At 42.2% G+C, this 18144-nt stretch overlaps 2 protein-coding genes across 4 annotated transcripts in view; one reads left to right on the top strand and one right to left on the bottom strand.

Annotated features, from left to right (window-relative positions):
* Positions 1-6739: 6739 nt before the first annotated feature.
* CNOT8 (CCR4-NOT transcription complex subunit 8) lies at positions 6740-15390 on the top strand. 2 transcript variants are annotated; one of them, XM_007452844.1, is made up of 6 exons: positions 6740-6924; positions 8103-8296; positions 10306-10467; positions 11204-11348; positions 12042-12152; positions 13861-15390. In XM_007452844.1, the coding sequence occupies exons 1-6, from the start codon at positions 6808-6810 to the stop codon at positions 14008-14010; spliced, it is 879 nt and encodes a 292-aa protein (XP_007452906.1). In that variant the 5' UTR covers positions 6740-6807; the 3' UTR covers positions 14011-15390. The 2 variants fall into 2 exon arrangements, with proteins under 2 accessions (XP_007452906.1, XP_007452907.1); XM_007452845.1 differs by lacking the exon at positions 10306-10467 and having other exon boundaries at positions 13861-14085.
* A 1779-nt stretch (positions 15391-17169) lies between these two features.
* The window catches only part of GEMIN5 (gem nuclear organelle associated protein 5), a 41835-nt gene continuing 40860 nt past the window's right edge, over positions 17170-18144 (bottom strand). For both annotated transcript variants that reach the window (XM_007452846.1, XM_007452847.1), the window contains exons 27-28: positions 17977-18073; positions 17170-17414 (exon numbers count right to left, since the gene is read on the bottom strand). In XM_007452846.1, coding sequence (XP_007452908.1) covers positions 17247-17414; positions 17977-18073 — 265 coding nt within the window. In that variant the 3' untranslated portion in view covers positions 17170-17246. The remainder of the gene's footprint in view (positions 17415-17976; positions 18074-18144) is intronic.

Below are 18144 nucleotides of genomic sequence, written 5' to 3' on the forward strand. Positions count from 1 at the left end.
GGGGTGGGGTGGGGGGGGTGGGTTTCACGTCCCTGGAGACTAGCTTTTGGGAATCCAGGTTGGAATTTGCCGCTGAAGACTTGCCCTGCCTCCAGTCTCGGAAACGGAGGTAGGACTTTGCAGATCCTCTTTAGGGGGAAATGGTTAAAAGTAGGAAGGTGCAGGGACTTGGGGGTGAATTTGCTATCCACTTAACAGCCCCTTTCGAGGAAAGGCATCAAGGAGTATGACCGCAGCCATGCTCTGGGGAGTCCGCACCTTCTCGTAGGGACAGGGTGGAGGTCTTGCGCGACTGACTAGGAGGGCGGCCCGGAACTGATAGCTGTGTGCGGGAAGTCAGTGCTTTGTCTTCTCTCCCACCACTGGAGAACAAACGCTGCTAAGGACAGGCGTTGGCGAAGAGCTCTCTTTCCAAACAGGATTCACAGAGAATAGGAGGGCGGGTGGGAGCTTTGAAGGAACCTCCTAATATAGGCCTGGACCCCCACTGGTCTCGCAATGAAGATCTGGCGAGCTCGCTTAGCGTCCGCCGGGTCTCGGACCTTCTCGGGAAGCGGGAGGGCGCCAGCGCTCGCCCTGCGTCTCCCCAACCTAGGCTGCATCTTCTTTGTAACTCGAGCTGACCCTAGCGGGCCGGTTGCTATGGTAACACTGCTCGCTCAGCTCCCCGAGGCTCGGAAGGGGGAGGCGGGCCTTGGCTGACGTCACTCAGACTCTGTTTCGGGGTGCTGCCCCACCCCCAACCCAGTGTTTGCCAGAAAGGAAGCCGTATGGTAGAGGTTTTGTAAGTGAAGGGTCCAGGGGGCCGCATTAGTACAGAAGGAAGCGGTCAGGATCTCCCCCAGCGAACCTCCTTGCAACTCAGCTCCCGCCGATTTTAATGGCCCTTCAAAGAAGGTAGACTGGGAGGTTGTAATTTGGAGGATTTGGTCAGACGGGCCACGCCCTCTCATCGGCCTCAGATAGACCACGCCCACCACGGGGGGGGGCTAGTTCTAGACCACGCCCCCTCTGAGCGCACAGAAGTAGAACCGAAATGGAGGAGCAGTGATCCTGGTGAATTGAACCAGCGAAACTAACCCAGCGAAGGCCGTAGGGGGCCGTATTTCACTTGCGTCGTCTGAGGTCGCCCCGCCCCGCCGTTTTCGCGGCGCCCTCTTGGTTTTGTGCCTGCGCGCCGCTCCCGCGAGCTCACAGGTTGGGCGAACACGCACGGAGTCGCCGGGGCGCGCAGAAGGGGAGGGGCAGGTAGCGTCAGGCGCGCGCCCGCCTGGAGTGACGCGAAGGGAGCAGGCGAGTCGGGAGGATTGGGTGGGTAGAGCGGTGCGGCCAGGTTGTTTGGAGGGCCGTGCGTAAGGTCGCTCTGGGCATGAGGGCGCTCATCTCACTGAGCCGCTCGGTTCCAGGAGCTGATCCGGGGCAGCGGGCGGAGAGCACCGGGTCACGCAGCTCCCGGTTAGTCTGTCCGTCTGCCCGCGCTTCGCGGGCCCTGCCGGTCAGGGTAAGCGGGCTCCCGCTTATCAGAGAGGAGCGTGAGATGAGAGAGTGTGGGAGGCCATCGGGGGCCTGCGGGAGGAAGGGCAGTGGGAGCGTGCGAGAGGGACAGGGTGTGTGAAAAGAGAAAGAGGTCCGTCGAATAGTAGTCATAATAACCACCACTACCACACGATATTAATATTCTAGTGATATGTGCCAGCACGTTATATGCTTCATTCTGTTACCCCCTACAGCAGTCCTCCGAGGTGTGCACCACCATTAGACGACCCGTTTTACAAGAAGGGAAAACTGAGGCACGAGAGAGGTTAAGTAACTTATGCAAAGCCACACAGCTCGTCCGTGTCCTGGCTTCGAACTTAGGTCTCTCTGTCCTTAAGGCATGCAATTTAAAAATCTTCGTTTTACAAAAAAAAGAAAAAAGAAAGGGAGTTAGGAGGAGGAGAGGGATGAGGGTGTTTGGAAGAGGGAGAGTGATCCTGAACAGGAAGAGAAGGATGACGAGACACGGTGTGAGTCAGAGGACCTGACTTTAGAACCTTGCGGGCTTTCCCCTTCTTGGTTCTTGCGTCCCCGCAACTTTTCCTTGCTATTCGGTGGCTTTATGAATCCGAGCTCTTGGCTCTGGAGGAGCCAGCTCACAGGCCTGGGCCCCATGGATGGTTTGAAGAACTGGTTGAACTGCGGTTCTGTCGAGGGTGGTGTCTTGGGATACTGTGTTTGGCGGGGATGGAGGACTGCGGCCCCCGCGGCCGTGGATAGAAAGAACCCTCTTCCAAGCGGCTGCCATTTCTTCTGAAGTGCTGCTCCTTCCTTTTCCATCTTACCCATGCGCGGCAAAGCCTTTGTCCGGTCGTCTAGAATGGGGAAGTGATGTTTATTGTTTCCTTGCACTCTCAGCCTTAAACAAAACACAATCAGAAAAACGAAAACATGCTTTTCTCCAGCAAGGTATGGCACTCTGGATTGCTTGCAGAGAAAGCTTTCGGTTGCCTTTATCATTTACTTGCTCTTCAGAGCTTTCCTGGGTTAGTAAGCAGCTTTGTTTTGGAGAAGTTTACACTGTAGTTCATTGGGGGGCGAACTGCATAGTTTGTTCTACAGATGAGTGCAGGGCAGAGACCTCAGTAACTCCTGGGTGACCTTCTTATATGGTGTAGTACTGGGAAACAACAGGTATCAGGGCTTGTATTTTGCTTTCATGTAGAGTAGCTCATGTGGCAGTCAAGTTTTAAAGTCAGCCTGCAAGGCAAGCAGTGCATGCAACCAAAATTATCCTTAAAAATTCCTTAGGAAGGTGTGGAGTTGGAGGTGGCCATAGTGTTTTTCAGTAAATCCAGCACAGACGTTTTTCCTTCTGTTTTGAAACTTGTTACTATTTCTTTGGTTGTAACCCAGGTAGAGTAATTAGGTTTACCTTTAGGGGCCGTGGTGCACAAATAAACATAAGTGAATGGCATAGAGTCATTCTGCACTATGAGGTGCACTGTGCAGTGCTGGCTCTGAGAGGCTTAGAAGGAGGAAGACTAATAAGGGGAATGGTATGTTTGTGATCCCCATTTTAGGCTCATACTGGAGCATGTGCTCACTGAGTAGAAAGTGGCAGGCAGAATTGCTAGTATTATTTTATTATTTCTTTTTTGGCTAGCATATCCAGTAATTTATGCTAAGTTAAATGTGTGCAATGTGATTCCTTTTCATTGTTTGTGTGGCACTACATTTGGGGCTTGCAAGTTTTCCTAGGTAAGGGTTTGGTGGAAGAATGTCTTAAATGTTTTGCCAGTGGTCTGGTTTTGACTTCCTTGTTTGTCAGATATGTATAACAATGGCTAGCTTTTACAAATAATCCAAAAAATTTTTTAAATTATAGTTGATGTACAGTGTTATATAAGTTACAGATGTACAACATAGTGATTCACAATTTTTAAACGTTATACTCCATTTACAGTTACTATAAAATATTGGCTATATTCCCTGTGTTGCACAATATATCCTTGTAGCTTATTTTTTACATAATAGTTTGTACCTCTTAATCCCCAACCCCTATATTGTAAAAAAGAATTTTCTCGGAAATGGAAGCCATGGACACTACCTTTTAAAATTGTCTCTGCATTTCAGTTTTCTTATCTGTAAAATGTAGAGAAAGATAGTACTGTACAAAGTTATTGTGAGTTTTCTTCACTGTTATTTTGAAGTAAACCCCACATTTCATATTGTATCATTTATAACTATTTTTCATTATCTCTAAAAGGTAAGAACTCTTTTTTTTAAAAAAACCATAACCACAGTATAACACCAGAAAGAATAAAAAAGCAAAGGGTTTAATTTAGGTCTGTATGTTTTGATTGACTGATAGGTCTCCTAAGAGTCTTTTGCTTTTATTTCTTGTAATTTATTTGTTGAAGAAGCTGGGTTCTCTAGTTTCGTATAGAAGCTTCTGGATTTTGCTGATTGCATTTCTCCGGTGTCATTTAATATGTTTCTCTGTCTGTATTTTCTGTACATTGGTAGTTAAATCTAGAGGTTTGGTCAGATTCAAGTTAGATTTTTTTTTGGTCAAGACTGTTTCATAGTGGTGATGTGTTGTTTTGAAGCACATAATACCTGGTGGTCTCTTTTTGTGATGATTACAGCCCTAATGATTATTTTAACAACTTTATTGAGATACAGTTTACATACTATAAAACTCACCCATTTTCATGTAAAACTCAGTGATTTTTTAGTAAATTTTACTGAGTTGTGCAATAATCATTTTAATGGAGTTTGGGAACATTTCTTGTCACCTCATGAGGTAAGATACCTCATTCCCATTTATATAACTCTCAGTCCTATCCCACCATGTAGTCTTTTCTGCCCTTATAGAGTTGCCTTTTCTGGAAATTCCGTATAAATGCCATTATGATTATTGCCCAGATCTCTAAGTTCATTAGGGGTTACAAAACGGTGATAGTCTGTCATTCCCTATTTATTTTTATTTGTACAACTTTTATAAAGAGAAACTTTCCTTCAACTATTTGGTTACTTGGGGTTACAGTTTATATAGGAAAGACAAGATACGTATTTTTAAAAATAAGTCCATTCATTAGCATTCTCCAATGGTGGCCAAGTAAATTTATTTTCTTATTTCATTATGAACTCCTGGATTTAAATCTCTATCTGAAAAGTCGTGATGCATCATAGTAATTATCCATAATGATGTTTATATCATATTTTATTTGATGAGAGGGAGCCTCTTCATATTGTTTACTGAGTTCTTCTGATAAAACCTTAAGAGCTTCTTAGCTGGGGAGCCTTGTTCTAAGGGTTGAATGTAAATATCTAATTGCCCTCTTTTTAAGTCTGCTCTTTGCTGCTTGGAGGCCAGAGACATTTTTTCCTTGAGTCCCTTTAGTTGCTTTTGCTTTTATGGAAATGTTTCAATTAGTGATACCCACTTCCCCTAAAGTAGTTAATGGTTGTGTTTAAAGTGACACCAAAAAGGGAGTGCATTGTTTCAGTTAGGGAAATAAGGAAGTGAAGTGGTACTGATTTAACATTAGTGGGCATAGAAATGGTTTTATGCCCTTTTGCAGGGGAAAACCTTAAGCACGGTTTAGAATCTAAAGTTCTGAGCCCCAACATTTTCTTTTTTGTCTTTTTGGCCTTGGTGCGTGGCTTGTGGGATCTTAGTTCCTCGACCAGGGATTGAACCTGTGGCCCCCTGCAGTGAGAGAGCTGAGTTCTAACCACTGGGCCGCCAGGGAATTCCCCCAACATTTTCTTAATTATGGTCAGATAGTGGAATTTACTACACACTCGGTCTGAACTTCTGCCATTTTCTGATGTTCTTGATTTCTTCATCTGCATGCCTTTCATTCATGCCCATTGTGTATAGAACAAAAATGAGAAGAAATGGATTCTGCCTTTAAGAAGTGTTCACCCATATTTGTTAGGAAGCTACCACAGTCTACTTAAGTTTCAGAGTAATTACAGTAAGTCTACTATCATTTCAGAGAAGCATCTGTAAAAATGTAGAGTAAATTGAATAAATGGAATCTTCAAGGGTTGGTGACAAACCAATAGATTGTTTTCTCAGAAGTGTCTCAGAGAAATGATGCCACTTGAGAATGCCAATTTTGTTTTGATCCAGATTCTTATTGTTGTATCTGCTTATCTTGAAAGTAGAAAGCAAAGATTCGTTTTACTCTTTCTAGGAATTGTTCCTTAAATATATGCGCTGGAGCCCACTCTTACATTGTGTTGAGGATCTGTGCGTGGGCTTGCGTTTTAAGGAAATCCCCTTATGATAAGCTCCTTTTTGTCTTTTTATAACTAAGCGTATCATTGCTATAATAACAGCATTACTCTGAGGCTGAACCATGTTGAGTTTTATCGTGTAGAATACTGTTGCCTCCCCAGTTTCCTCCCAGAATATACACTATAAATCATTCTGCTTCTGGCTGAATTATTTATACCTGCTGTCTTCTCTATTTTTATTGTTGAATTGATACTTAGTTTCTTTGTAATATTGTATGTTGAAAAGTAGACAATAAATTCTGATTTTCATTGTGGTTGTTCAACTTGGGATTAGATTTTACAACTTACATCTCTCACTTCATGATCTATTTGCCTCTAGTTGTATTTGACTTTTGGATTGTCGGGAAAAAGAATTTCCTTTTTTGGGGGAGTGGAGGGACAAGTCCCAGGTCCATATTCATCGTATGGTGTTAGGACTTCAGTGTGAGAGTTCAGGTCCACATTCTTTCAGGCTTTCGGAGATCCCAGTACATTTAAACTGGCTAAAGTGATTTCTTTAGAAATGTTTCCGTGATTTGGTCCCTGTGCAAAGTGATGTGAAAGTCTTGGTAAGGGCATATTTGTGTTAACAGGGGACTATTTTAGTCTTTAGGTAGTCTGGAGAGGGCTCAAAAACTGGTTTAGGGCAATGGTTTCATTTCTGTGCTAAAGGGTAGCTTGGGCAAAAGTTTCTTCATGTTTCTTAAGTAATTTTATTTTCTTCAGGTTAAAGAACTGAGGGAGGGAGAGTGAGTGTGTGTGTGTGTGTGTGTGTGTGTGTGTGTGTGTTTGTGTCTGTTTTGACAAAGGCAGCTTCCCTCATCATATAAAATGGAGAATAAATATAATAGTCCTAATGTTTTAGCTTAAGCTGATGAAGTGATGGTAAAATACTGTTTTGATGTCTTTGTTAATGTCTTAATGCCAGTATGTAAATTAATGTGATTTCAAAATATGTTTTTGAATGTAGATCAGATCAACCATTGACATAGTCCCCTCTAACATAGTCAGCTGAAAGCGACTTCAAGTTTCTTCAGGATGCCTGCGGCACTTGTGGAGAACAGCCAGGTCATCTGTGAAGTCTGGGCCAGCAATCTAGAAGAAGAGATGAGGAAGATCCGAGAAATCGTGCTCAGTTACAGTTATATTGCCATGGTAAAGAGCTCTACTCTGTTTGACTCACCTTCTGGTATGGACTTAGGGAATATTTAATGTGAGATTTTTGAAAGAAAGGATTATACTAAAGCCATGGTAAATTAAACATGATGGAAGGTTATATTGCTTTTATGAAACATCAAGGTAGCCTGTGAGTCTGAAAAGGATGTAACCTCTAGTATCTAGTGTTTATGATGTTACTTTGGTCTGCAAGTCTTTAAGCAGAAGTTGTCTCAGTCCATCTGTTCCACAGGTATGGTGAATTTGACTGGCAGTGTTAAAGCAGTTTTTAGAGTAGTTGCCAACATTTAAAAATCAAGAGACCTTACGTAAATTCCAGATTTCTGGTATCTCTGGAAGAAATGGACAGGTCTGGCATTATAGGGTCTACATTCCTGCCTGACACTGAGTGGCTGGAGGGAGGCACGTATCATAGTGATATCAAGAGCCTCTTTTAGAGGCGGCATGTACCCTTTAGTTTGCTCCAGTCCCCATTACTCATAACCATTTTAATACCCTGCACACTTTACTCTGTTACATTAGCTGCCTGGAGTTTGCAACTCCTGCTGTGGAGTGTGTAGAATTATGTCTTTAGCCTGGTATTCAGAACTCTCTCTGATCTTGTTCCAGGCTTTTTACTTTAAGCCAAATGTGGCTATTTATTACTTTTGTTGAATGGCCGTTTCACTTTCCTATATTTGCATTTTTTATTTATATAGTGTTTTGTTCTCAACCTAGACTGTTCCTAATTAACTGTATATGAACCTAGAATGTTCTTTTTTTTTTGGCGGCGTAGGGGGTGTGCTGCGTGGCTTGTGGGATCTTAGTTCCCCAACCAGGGATTGAACCATTGGACCGCCAGGGAATTCCCGAACCTAGAATGTTCTTAGTAGACCTAGAGTTAGTCAGCTACTTCTATTCACATCCTGCTTAGGATCTCCAAGTTGTTGTGTAAAGCTTTGTGTTTCTAGTGCTCCTTCTGTATACATCAATGAAATCAGTATTTTAAGGTGAATTTTTGTGCCTGAGCTTGGGGCTTGGGGCTTCTCACATAACTTTTATAAATTGAGGTAAAACTTTTATTTATGAATGGTCAAGTCAGCATTCAGTGTTTTGTTTTTTTTTCAGCATTCAGTGTTTTGTGAAACCTTACAATGAGAGATTTTTTCCTTTTCTAGGACACGGAATTTCCAGGTGTTGTGGTGCGACCCATTGGTGAATTTCGTAGTTCCATAGATTACCAGTATCAGCTTTTACGGTGCAATGTTGACCTTTTAAAAATTATCCAGCTGGGCCTTACATTCACGAATGAGAAGGGAGAATATCCTTCTGGAATCAACACTTGGCAGTTCAACTTCAAATTCAACCTTACGTAAGTGTCTGAGACACTTCTCAATGTCATTCTTAGATTTGCTACATTTGTACAGACTGATTTCTAACTGATTTTATTGATTTTAAGTTTTGTTTTCACCAAACCCAAGTAGGGGTTGGAGAGAGTAGTCGAGCAGAAGATGCAGTAAGGAATCTCAAAAAGTAAAGTCCGTCTTAAAGAACTCTTACAAGTCGACAATAAAAAGACAGCCTAATTAAAAATGGGCACAAGGGGGCTTCCCTGGTGGTGCAGTGGTTGAAGGTCCGCCTGCCAATGCAGGGGACACGGGTTCGTGACCCAGTCGAGGAAGATCCCACATGCCGCGGAGCGGCTGGGCCCGTGAGCCATGGCCGCTGAGCCTGCGCGTCCGGAGCCTGCGCTCCGTAACGGGAGAGGCCACAACAGTGAGAGGCCTGCGTACTGCAAAAAAAAAAAAAGGGCACAAGGACTTCCCTGGTGGCACAGTGGTTAAGAATCTGCCTGCCAATGCAGGGAACACGGGCTTCAGCCCTGGTCCAGGAAGATTTCCTGTGCCACGGAGCAGCTAAGCCCGTGCGCCACAACTACTGAGCCTGTGCTCTAGAGCCTGCGAGCCACAGCTACTGAGCCTGCAAGCCACAACTACTGAAGCTCGCCTGCCTAGAGCCTGTGCTCCGCAACGAGAAGCCACTGCAATGAGAAGCCCGCACACTGCTACGAAGAGTAGCCCCTGCTCGCCGCAAACAGAGAAAAGCCCGTGCGCAGCAACGAAGACCCAACACAGCCACAAATAAATAAATTTAAAAAATGGGCCCAAGATCTGAATAGACATTTCTCCAAAGAAGATTTAGAAATGGCTGATAAGCTTATGAAAAGATGGTCACCACCATTAGTCATTAGGGAAATGCAAACCAAAACCATGAGATACTACTTCATACCCGCTAGGTGGCTGTGATCAAAAAGACATAATAACAAATGTTGGTGAGGGTGTGGAGAAATTAGAACTCTCATATATTGCTGTTGGGAATATAAAATGATGCAACCTCTTTGGAAAACAGGCAGTTTCTCAAAAGGTTAAAAATAGAGTTACCGTATGACCCAGCAATTCCACCCAAGAGAAATGAAGACATACATCCGTGTAAAAACTTGTATGTGAGTGTTCATAGCAGCAGCATTCATAAAGGCCCCAAATTGGAAGCTGTCCAAATGTCTGTGATCTGAGGAATGGCTATATGTGGTATATCCATGCCATGGAATGTTACTGCACGGTACAGAGAGAGAAAGTACTGACATATGCTATACATGGATGAGTTTTGAAAACATTATGCTAAGGGAAAGAAGCCAGACACAAAAGATCACATTCTTAACCACTGCACCACCAGGGAAGTCCTGCTTTTCATTAAATAATGAGAAAATGTGGATCTTTCATAATTAAGACACTTATTTTGTGGGGCAAAAATCCCATTTTTCTTTCTGTCACAGGTAAGATTACTTTGTGTGTTTGCTAGAATACTGGAAGGAATGAATTGATTTATTCTTAAATTATGAAAGTATTTCAAGAGTACTTACTCTGGGGACTTCCCTGGTGGCGCAGAGCTTAAGAATCCACTTGCCAATGCAGGGGACATGGGTTTGAGCCCTGGTCCAGGAAGATCCCACATGCCGCAGAGCGGCTAGGCCCGTGCGCCACAACTACTGAGCCTGTGCTCTAGAGCCCGCGAGCCACAACTACGGAGCCCGCGTGTTGCAGCTACTGAAGCCCCCGCGCCTAGAACCCATGCTCCACAACGAGAAGCCACTGCAATAAGAAGCCCACGCACCACGACAAAGAGTATCCCCCACTCACCACAACTAGAGAAAGCCCGCATGCAGCAGTGAAGACCCAACACAGCCAAAAATAAATAAAATATAAAAAAATAAATTAAAAAAAAGAATACTTATTCTATAATTTATAAGGTGATGGTAATATTGTTGCCCACTATTTCTGGTACCTTACCACCAGCTAAGAAGTAAACACCTTCTCTTTTTAGAGAGGACATGTACTCCCAGGATTCCATAGATCTCCTTGCTAACTCAGGACTGCAGTTTCAGAAGCATGAAGAGGAAGGGATTGACACATTGCACTTTGCAGAGCTGCTTATGACATCAGGGGTGGTTCTCTGTGACAATGTCAAATGGCTTTCATTTCACAGGTCAGTCTCAAGAGCGTGTTTCTCTCTTCCTTTGGAAGCAAGAATTGAATCCTTATGTTATTTTTGCAGTCCTCTTGGCGCTCTTTTGTTGCTCACTAGCAGTTATAAAGGTGAAATGGTAACAGTTGCTCACATTTCAGTTTTTCAGAAAACACTTTGGAGCGCATACTGGTTTCTTTCACACAGTACTAGGCTGTATCATGTGGCTGCAGTGGGCATATGTCAAGTGGAAGGATGGAGGGTGGGAAGGATGGAAGTACTTGGTCATCTTTTTCTTGTCATTTAAATGGCTGGCCTGGAGTTTCCTGGGTACTCAAAAGCCAAATTCCCCTTAGGAGAAGTTATTTTACCTTTCAGTACCTTTTCTTTTTTTTTGGTCGCCCCGCCTGGCTTGTGGGATCTCAGTCCCCAAACAGGGATTCAACGTGGCCCACAGCAGTGAAAGTGCCAAATCCTAACCACTAGCCCACCAGGGGACTCCATACCTTTCAGTACGTTTGAGTGTTTGATGAGTAAAACCCATATTTATAAACCCTTGGGTTCTCTTATATATCTCCCATATTAATCTGTTATGTGGTTATTTAGTGGAAAGTTCAGAGGACAGGATAAACTACTTTGGAAAACTGAAAGTTTCTAACATGAGGTAGCATCATAAGTTCTGAGAAATAAAGCAGTTGAATGCTGGGGCCTGTTAACTCCTGATCTTTCACCTTACTGCCTCATTCTCTCCTCGTAGTGGCTATGATTTTGGCTACATGGTAAAGTTACTTACGGATTCTCGTTTGCCAGAAGAGGAACATGAATTCTTTCACATTCTGAACCTTTTCTTCCCCTCCATTTATGATGTGAAATACCTGATGAAAAGTTGCAAAAATCTTAAGGTACACAATATTTTTCTTAATAGTAGTAACGACAACAAGACAAAAATGCAGACTTGCCATTTTGCTTTATTGCAGTTGGTTCAGCATGTGTCCTTGAGTAGCTGCTAGGTGCCAGCATGGTGCTAGACAGGGTATATATAGAGTTGATTGGCAGAGGGATTTGTGTGGTAACTGTCTTTAACCTGGGCATGAAGGGAGCCTTCTGCTACGCTCACCCTAAGGCAGGCATTCTTCACTTAGGGCCCACGAACCTAGTGAAACAGTTGGAGACATGAGGTATATGTATGATTTGCTAGGAATGAGGTCTACAGTGTACCAGACTCTCAGAGGGGTTCTTAGCTCTAGACAATTTAAGAACTCCCTCCTCTAATAAATTGTTAAGAGGTTTGCCATCTAGAATTGGATTGGCATTTACTATTTCCCCAACCTTGTTTTACAGCAGTGGGGACTTTCAGGGGCGGAGGTCTGACAAAATTAACGATACAGAAAGTAATGAAAGGAGTGAAAAGTGGAATATAACACAGTGTATCATTTGGAGGGCTAAAAAGGGGATACTGCTGGGGAAGACCTGTTAAGTAAATGGCCTGTTCCTACTTCCTGTCACCACAAGAAGTAAACTCAAGAATAGACATAGTTGACTCCAGTAGAGAAGTCGGGTCTGTAATATTATATTTGTTTTCCTTACATCTCCAGGGAGGTCTTCAGGAAGTTGCTGATCAGTTGGATTTGCAGAGAATTGGAAGGCAGCACCAGGCAGGCTCAGACTCACTGCTAACGGGAATGGCGTTCTTCAGGATGAAAGAGGTAAGGCAAAGGTTTTTTGGGCTGAGGTTTGTTGCAAATTTATAGTTTCTCTTGGAAGTTGGTGATCACCTTGAAAGCAATGGGTGTTTTTTTTTTTTGGTTTGTTTGTTACGCATGTGTTCAGTATATTAGATGTGATTTGGGAGGCAAAGAAGCATTCTGAAATGGAGGTCACTCAGAAGTGTACTTGGTGTTCCTAGCACCTCTCATCCTTGCAATTATTTGCTTTTCTTCTGATTTCTATAATATGAACACATTTGTGAACCCACCCACTTATTTTATGCTAAGTTCTATTAATTATCAAATGTCCCACAGCTAACATCATATTCAGTGGTGAAAAGCTGAAAGCTTTTCCTCTAAGATCAGGAACAAGACAAGGATGCCCACTCTCTCCACTTTTATTCAACATGTTATTGGAAGTCCTAGCTGGAGCAGTTAGGCAAGAAAAAGAAATACAAGGCATCCAAATCAGAAAGGAGGAAAACTGTCACTGTTTGCAGATGACATATATAGAAAACCCTAAAGACTCCACCAAAAAACTGTTAGAGCTAATAAACGAATCCAGTAAAATTGCAGGATAAAAAATTAATATAAAAAATATGTTGTTTCTATACACTAATAGTGAACTATCAGAAAGAGAAATTATGAAACAATCCCATTTACAATTGCATCAAAAAGAATAAAATAACCTTGGAATAAATTTTACCAAGGAGGTTAAAGACCTGTATACTGAAAACTCTTAAGACATTGATGAAAGAAATTGAAGAAGACACAAATAAATGGAAAGATATTCTGGGCTCATGGATTGGAAGAATTAATATTGTCAAAATGTCCATACTACCCAAAGTAGTCTACAGATTGAATGTAATCCTGATCAAAATTCCAGTGGCATTTTTCACAGGAATAGAAAAAATAATCCTCAAATTTGTATGGAACCACAAAAGACTCCAAATAGCCGAAGCAATCTTGAGGAAGAACAACAAAGCTGGCAGCATCATGCTCCCAATTTTGCCCTCTGAGGTACCTTTGGCAATGTCTGGAGACATTTTCGGCTGTCATAACCCGTGGGAGTTGGGTTGTGTGCTACTAGCCAGGGATGCTGCTGAACATCCTACAGTGCTACAATACACTGGACAACCTTCCTCGCCCCCCAGCAGAGAGTTATCCTGCCTAGTAGTGCCCAAAAGGGTGAGATACCTTGCTGTGTATGTGCTTCCTGTCCATTTTCTCACTCGTAACAACCTATTATTACATTACCCATTTTATGGATAGGAAACCGTGGCTTAAGGAGCGTTGAAGTGATTTTTCTAAGATCACACAGTGAGTCAGTCTGAGTCTAGAGCTCAAGCTCTTCACCATTGCACTGCCTGTTAAAGAGAAGGGAGGAGATAGAGGCAGTTCTATTAAACAGCAACAGCAGCACAGGGATCCTGGCAGTAAAAACTCATGGAAAGTGGAAGTCTATTCAGAAAGGGGAGCATTCAGAAAGGGGAGTCTATTCAGAAAGTCTATGTAGAGAGAAAGGAGCATGAAGAGACTGTGTAGGAAAGGTTTGGAGCCTTTCTTTATGAAGTTAGTTTCTAGTTGGCTAGGTTTTCAAGGCTTTGAGAGCTGGGAGGTGTCGATGTAGTAGTATTGTGGCTTGGCCTGATTCTTGGCATGACTCTTGGCATGATTCTCACCAGGGGTTCTCTGTCCTATTCTGCAGTTGTTTTTTGAGGACAGTATTGATGATGCCAAGTACTGTGGGCGGCTCTATGGCCTAGGCACGGGAGTGGCCCAGAAGCAGAATGAGGATGTGGACTCTGCCCAGGAGAAGATGAGCATCCTGGCAATCATCAACAACATGCAGCAGTGATGGCGGCGAGGCTCTGCAGGGTGGGCCTGGTCCCAGAGTGGTGCTTAATGTGCTGACTGTGCATACTTATCTTCCTCCCCAAGAGAAAACGCTTCTTTTGAGCAAACTGTACCTACCATCTGCGTTGACAGAAAGACTTTTGTTTTACAGAAGACAAAAGATGTCTTTTAGATCCGGAAGAAGGGAGTTTGCTCTGAATTTGTAAACACGTCTTCCCTATTCCTCATCCCTAAGCCTCTCTTCTCCAGTTGCCTCCTGCCACCAGCATCCATGGCTCATTTGACACCTTCTAAAATCCAGGACAAGTCAGAAACAAACTAGTAAAATGTATATAACTCTTACCTGTGTCATTCTTTTTCTTTTAAATTTGTTGCTCATCTCTGAGGATGAAGACTTCTTGCTGTGATTCTCAGCTGAGCTGAGGGCTTCAAGGGAAAGTGGAACCAAGTGGTGGTCTTGTGAAGTGGGTTGTAGATGTTGAGCCTTTCCTTTCCTTCCTTCCTTTTCGTTTATTTTGACCCTTCTCGAGGACATTTGCTTTCCTCACACTGTTGGTCTTTATGTATTATTCCGTGGAAATGAATTACTCAGTGCTGAAATACGAAGACCAGATAATGAAAACTTTCCTTAAAAACAAAATTCTACTGAATCCGTCTACCCTTTATTCACAAGGAACTCCAGAATGGGTATTAAGTTAACCACTTTCTTTAAGTCCGTGTTCCATTGCGCCACTGAGATTTGCTGTCACATGTGCATCATCTGAAATCATTTTAAGTTTTCATTTCATAAAATACCTTGGATTTGATCCCGAAGGAAATACTAAGAGCAGGTTTTTGGATCATAAGTCTGTTACACTTTCAGTAATGTGATTTCAGATGGTCATCTGTATTCTCCTGCCTCTCTTCTCTGTTTTCCCTGCCTTTTCTTTTCAGCAAACTGAGAAGTTAGGGAGATGGATTATGGTGAGTACCAGAAATGTGAGTCTTTAAAAAGTTATAGTGGTTACATGTAAACAGGACAGTAAGGAATTTGGTTTATAGGGTTCTCTTGGAGTAATATCCCACAACTGGGGTAGGAAGCTCAGGACTGTGATTTTTTTTTCTTTTTTAAACTAGTCATTTAAAAAGTACACTGTATTTTTTTTGGATGACTACAGTATGGACAATTTCAAAAAAACCAAAAACTCCTTTGGAATAGTGGAAATGAAAACTGGTAACTCACCGAAGTGGTTGAATAGTCTTGCATATTAAAAGCTTACGGAAAACTCAATTTAAAATGATTCAAAAGTGTCAAGTATTATAAGCTGGTATTTAAGATGCTTGTAAATATTATTTATGTTTTTAATTTTGTAAAATAAAGATTTCTTTTTAACCACTGGCATGAAGGTTTGGTCTTTGAAAGGTCTGAATTGCTGGCTTTAGTAGACGGTTGTTCGCTGTCAGTGATATGGAAGCATCTTGTCTCTTCCCTAACTCTTGCCTCCATTTTCCACAAGTTGGCTTGCATACAAAATGTCTCACTTTGTAGGAAGCTTTTAATGAGCAGCTGTGTAAACGGAATTGTCCCTTTACTTCATACCGCCTCGCTGATTATTGGGCCTTACTAGGAAATCGGTTTTGATTCTACTTCCTGGTGCTACTCCATTATATACGGCAGATTCACTTATTAATTAGTGGACTTCTTTTGGATAAATTGAACGTCTCATATCCTAAAATTGGTCCAGGACTTTGTTTCCCAAAAATGTGGGGTTGTAAGAAGTCAGGTACAGGAGCAGATCTAGGATTTTGACTGGGTTGTTCACATACTGGAAGAGATATATTTATCGTAATATTTGTGGTAAAGCAGCATAGGTCAGTAGTTCTCAACCAAGGTGCTTTAGCATGCTGGTGACTGTGAGCCCTACACATATATCCTTAACAAATTTGGATTTAAAATAGGTGTTTATTTTTGCCACAGTTGACAACAGGCTTACTGACATGTCAGGAGAAATGTTGAGATGAAGGGTTGAGGAACTGAGTGTTGAGTAGGGGTGTGCTCATTGCATGGGAGAGATAAGAAACAGTTTATTAAAGTGGTGCTAAAGAAAGGGGCACAAGTGTAGTAGAACTGTAAAGAACTTTGCCTTGTATATATATGAGTGTATGTAGGGCTGTGTTAGTGGTCATCCTCAGAAAGGGATGGTCCTGAAGAGTAACCAAGAGAATACTAATTAACTATGGGTGTAATTCAGCCCCCCCATATACAGTAGTCTCCCCTTATCTGTGGGGGTTATGTTTCAAGACCCACAGTAGAGGCCTGAAACCATGGGTAGTACTATAATGTATGCTTTGTGTTTTTCCTATACTAATGGGCAGGTAGTATATACAGCATGGGTATGCTGGACAAAGGGATGAGTCATGTGCTGGGTAGGACGGAGTGGGAGGGACCGCCGTGAGCTTTCATCATGCTACTCAGAATGGCCACAGTTTAAAACTTAGAAGTTGTCTATTTCTGGAATTTCCCATTTAATATTTTTGGACTGCTATTGACTGGGGGTAACTGAAACTGTGGAAAGTGAAATTGTGGCTGACGAGGGTGCTATTGTACTGCCAGATGTTCTTGAATTCCTGTGTTCTGCTAACGCACTAAGGTCAACTACCAATCACAAGCCTTAGCTGTCAGCCAGTGCTGGTATCAACGACTTCAGTTTAGAGTTCTTTAAGCTATTAATGAGCATTCTTTCTGTTTCCCAACTTATTCAGTTGAAAGTTTCCATTATGTACCTATTAGATACTAGACACTCCTAAGTGAGTGCTAGGGGTAAAATAGTAAAGGGAAGACATAATCTCTACCCTCAAACAAGAGTGTACATGTTTATGATCAGGCAAAGCATTTATAAAGGTAGCTTGTGTTTAAGAATGTAACACTTTGGGTGATTAAAATAGTTTCTCCTCTTTGGACGAAACCTGCATAAGGCTTTAGAGATTATCAACAATCACCCTGCAGGTGTTAGTTCTGAGTAACTACTGCTGGCTTTTCATGATCTTTCTTCCAGTAGGAAACCACAATTGAGTCCAAAGTCAGATTTCACTGTGTTTAAGTGTAGAGTTGATTGAAACTTGACTCTCATTTGTATTATCTGGATCACTGCAGAAACATATAGGGATCAAAGTGAATGTCTGGCGAGGTGTAAATGCAGAGGTGAAAGGTGTTGGATGTTTTGAATTTGGCACAGTTTCTTAGAGGTCCTTGAAAGTTCACGTGCAGAGGGTCTGGTAGTGTCGTTTGTAAACTTTAGTGCTGCCGTATTTCTGAAGGAGCTCTTGAGCCTGTTGCTGCAGTTCCTGGGTCACGAAGCCAGAATATTGGGACCCGATGTGAAGCAGGATGAGGCAGCACTCCAGCACATCTGGGAAGGGCCAGGTCTGAAAGATGACACGGGGATAAACAAGGAAGCATTTGCAAAAAAAAAAGCCACAAACACCTGCACAGAGGCATGAGTGTCTCAAGTCTTATCTCATGACACTTCTCTGGCACAGTTGAGCCATTTCTCTCCTAAGACTTCATCAGTTACTCTAAGGAGAGATGATACTCAAAACTGAGATGTCCCTCTCAAATGATACAATCTTTTTCTAGAGCCCTACTCAAATGAATTTAAAACATGATGCTTCTGTTACTACTAGGGCCACATCCAAATATACCTATCCATTTGTAAGCGATCAAATACATGGTACCAACTGTAATTTTACTTTACCTCGTAATTAGAAAATTTGTTACATTTCTCTGAAGGCTAAGGTATAAAATTGCTTGTGGTGTCAATAATTCTACTCTCACAAAACATTTTAGCTCACCAAAGGCAACTGGATCTTAAATTTTTAAGCACGTACAAATGTGTACAGATTTCAGATGACATTAAAGAATTTGATGTAGTCAATTGATAATATAAAAAGTAATGTTTTACCAAATGAACTGCTATATAAATCTTACCTTAATACTCTCAGGAAACTTAGCTATTCTCTCATTGGCCTCTGTAATCCTTTTGGTTAATTCAGGCAAAGAAACTGGTTCATTTTTTTCTTCTTTACTAGTGATAATAATAATAAAAAAAGTACAAGTTATACGTCTTGCCCCTAACTTTTAAATCTATTGTCCTGT

This window comes from Lipotes vexillifer, unplaced genomic scaffold (assembly GCF_000442215.2).
Source record: "Lipotes vexillifer unplaced genomic scaffold, Lipotes_vexillifer_v1.1 scaffold697, whole genome shotgun sequence".
Taxonomy (NCBI): domain Eukaryota; kingdom Metazoa; phylum Chordata; class Mammalia; order Artiodactyla; family Lipotidae; genus Lipotes; species Lipotes vexillifer.